Genomic DNA, 1,253 nt, shown 5'->3' on the forward strand with positions numbered 1-1,253 from the left:
ATAATTATCATCATCATAATTATCATTATCATCGTTATCATTATCATCATCATAATTATCATCATTATCATCATTATCATTATCATCATTATCATTATCATCATTATAAGTATCATTATTATCATTATCATAATTATCATTATCATCATTATAATTATCATCATTATCATAATTATCATTATCATAATTATCATTATCATCATTATAATTATCATCATTATCATTATCATCATTATCATTATCATCATTATCATTATCATCATTATCATCATTATCATTATCATCATCATTATCATTATCATCATTATCATTATCATCATTATCATCATTATCATTATCATCACTATCACTACTGTCACCACTACCACTATCATCGCTACTACTGCCTGTACCTCTGTCATTACCATATCCACTAACATACATAGTGCTGCTTCTGCCATCACTACTACTGCTGCTACTACTACAACTACTACTACTACTACTACCACCACCACCACCATCACCACTATTCCCACTACCATAACCATCATGTCCATCATGACCACCACTACTATCTGGATTCCCACCTTCTCTTGCACAAGCAGCACTACCATCCCTAGCCTTTGGGGTATCACGCACCACCACAAACATCATCAGCATGACAACTATGAAAGCCAGTACCACCACCACCACCACCACTACAACCACCTTCACTACCACTGCCATTACCGTCGTAGGCCATCTTCTCAACTGTTAATCTGTCACTATCTCCATCATGTAGATTTTGTTGTCTTTGTATGTTTTGTTAAGAGCTACTTTCTGCTTTATATTTCCAGAGTGATATTGGTCGGACGCTTCTGCTACGCCTTAACTGACCTTTGCCCTCATTTGTACAACTGCATCACAGCTGTTGAAAACTCAGAGAAAGAAATAAAGTATGTAGTCTTAGTAGTGGTAATGGTAGTGTTATTTTTGTATAAATGTCTTGCTTTTATTGTATTGAATTTATTGTGGGGCATAGGTGTGTGGTTGAGATGTTTGCTTGCCTACCACATTGGTTTGAGTTCAATCTCTCTGTGTAGCATTTGGGCAAGTGTCTTCTGCTATAACCTAGGGTTGACCAAAGTCTTGTGAGTGGATTAGGTAGATGAAAACTGAAAGAGGCCCATTGGGTCTCTGTCTCTCTGTCTCTGTCTCTCTCTCTCTCTCTCTCTCTCTCTCTCTCTCTATATATATATATATATATATATATATATATATATATCATCATCATC

At 35.4% G+C, this 1,253-nt stretch overlaps 1 protein-coding gene across 1 annotated transcript in view; it reads left to right on the plus strand.

The window, feature by feature from the left end:
- The window catches only part of LOC106878966 (conserved oligomeric Golgi complex subunit 1), a 243,076-nt gene that overhangs the window by 78,706 nt on the left and 163,117 nt on the right, over positions 1 to 1,253 (plus strand). The window contains exon 14 of the mRNA XM_052973195.1: positions 816 to 914. Within this exon, the coding sequence (XP_052829155.1) occupies positions 816 to 914 (99 nt within the window). The remainder of the gene's footprint in view (positions 1 to 815; positions 915 to 1,253) is intronic.

This window comes from Octopus bimaculoides, chromosome 15 (genome assembly GCF_001194135.2).
Source record: "Octopus bimaculoides isolate UCB-OBI-ISO-001 chromosome 15, ASM119413v2, whole genome shotgun sequence".
NCBI lineage: Eukaryota > Metazoa > Mollusca > Cephalopoda > Octopoda > Octopodidae > Octopus > Octopus bimaculoides.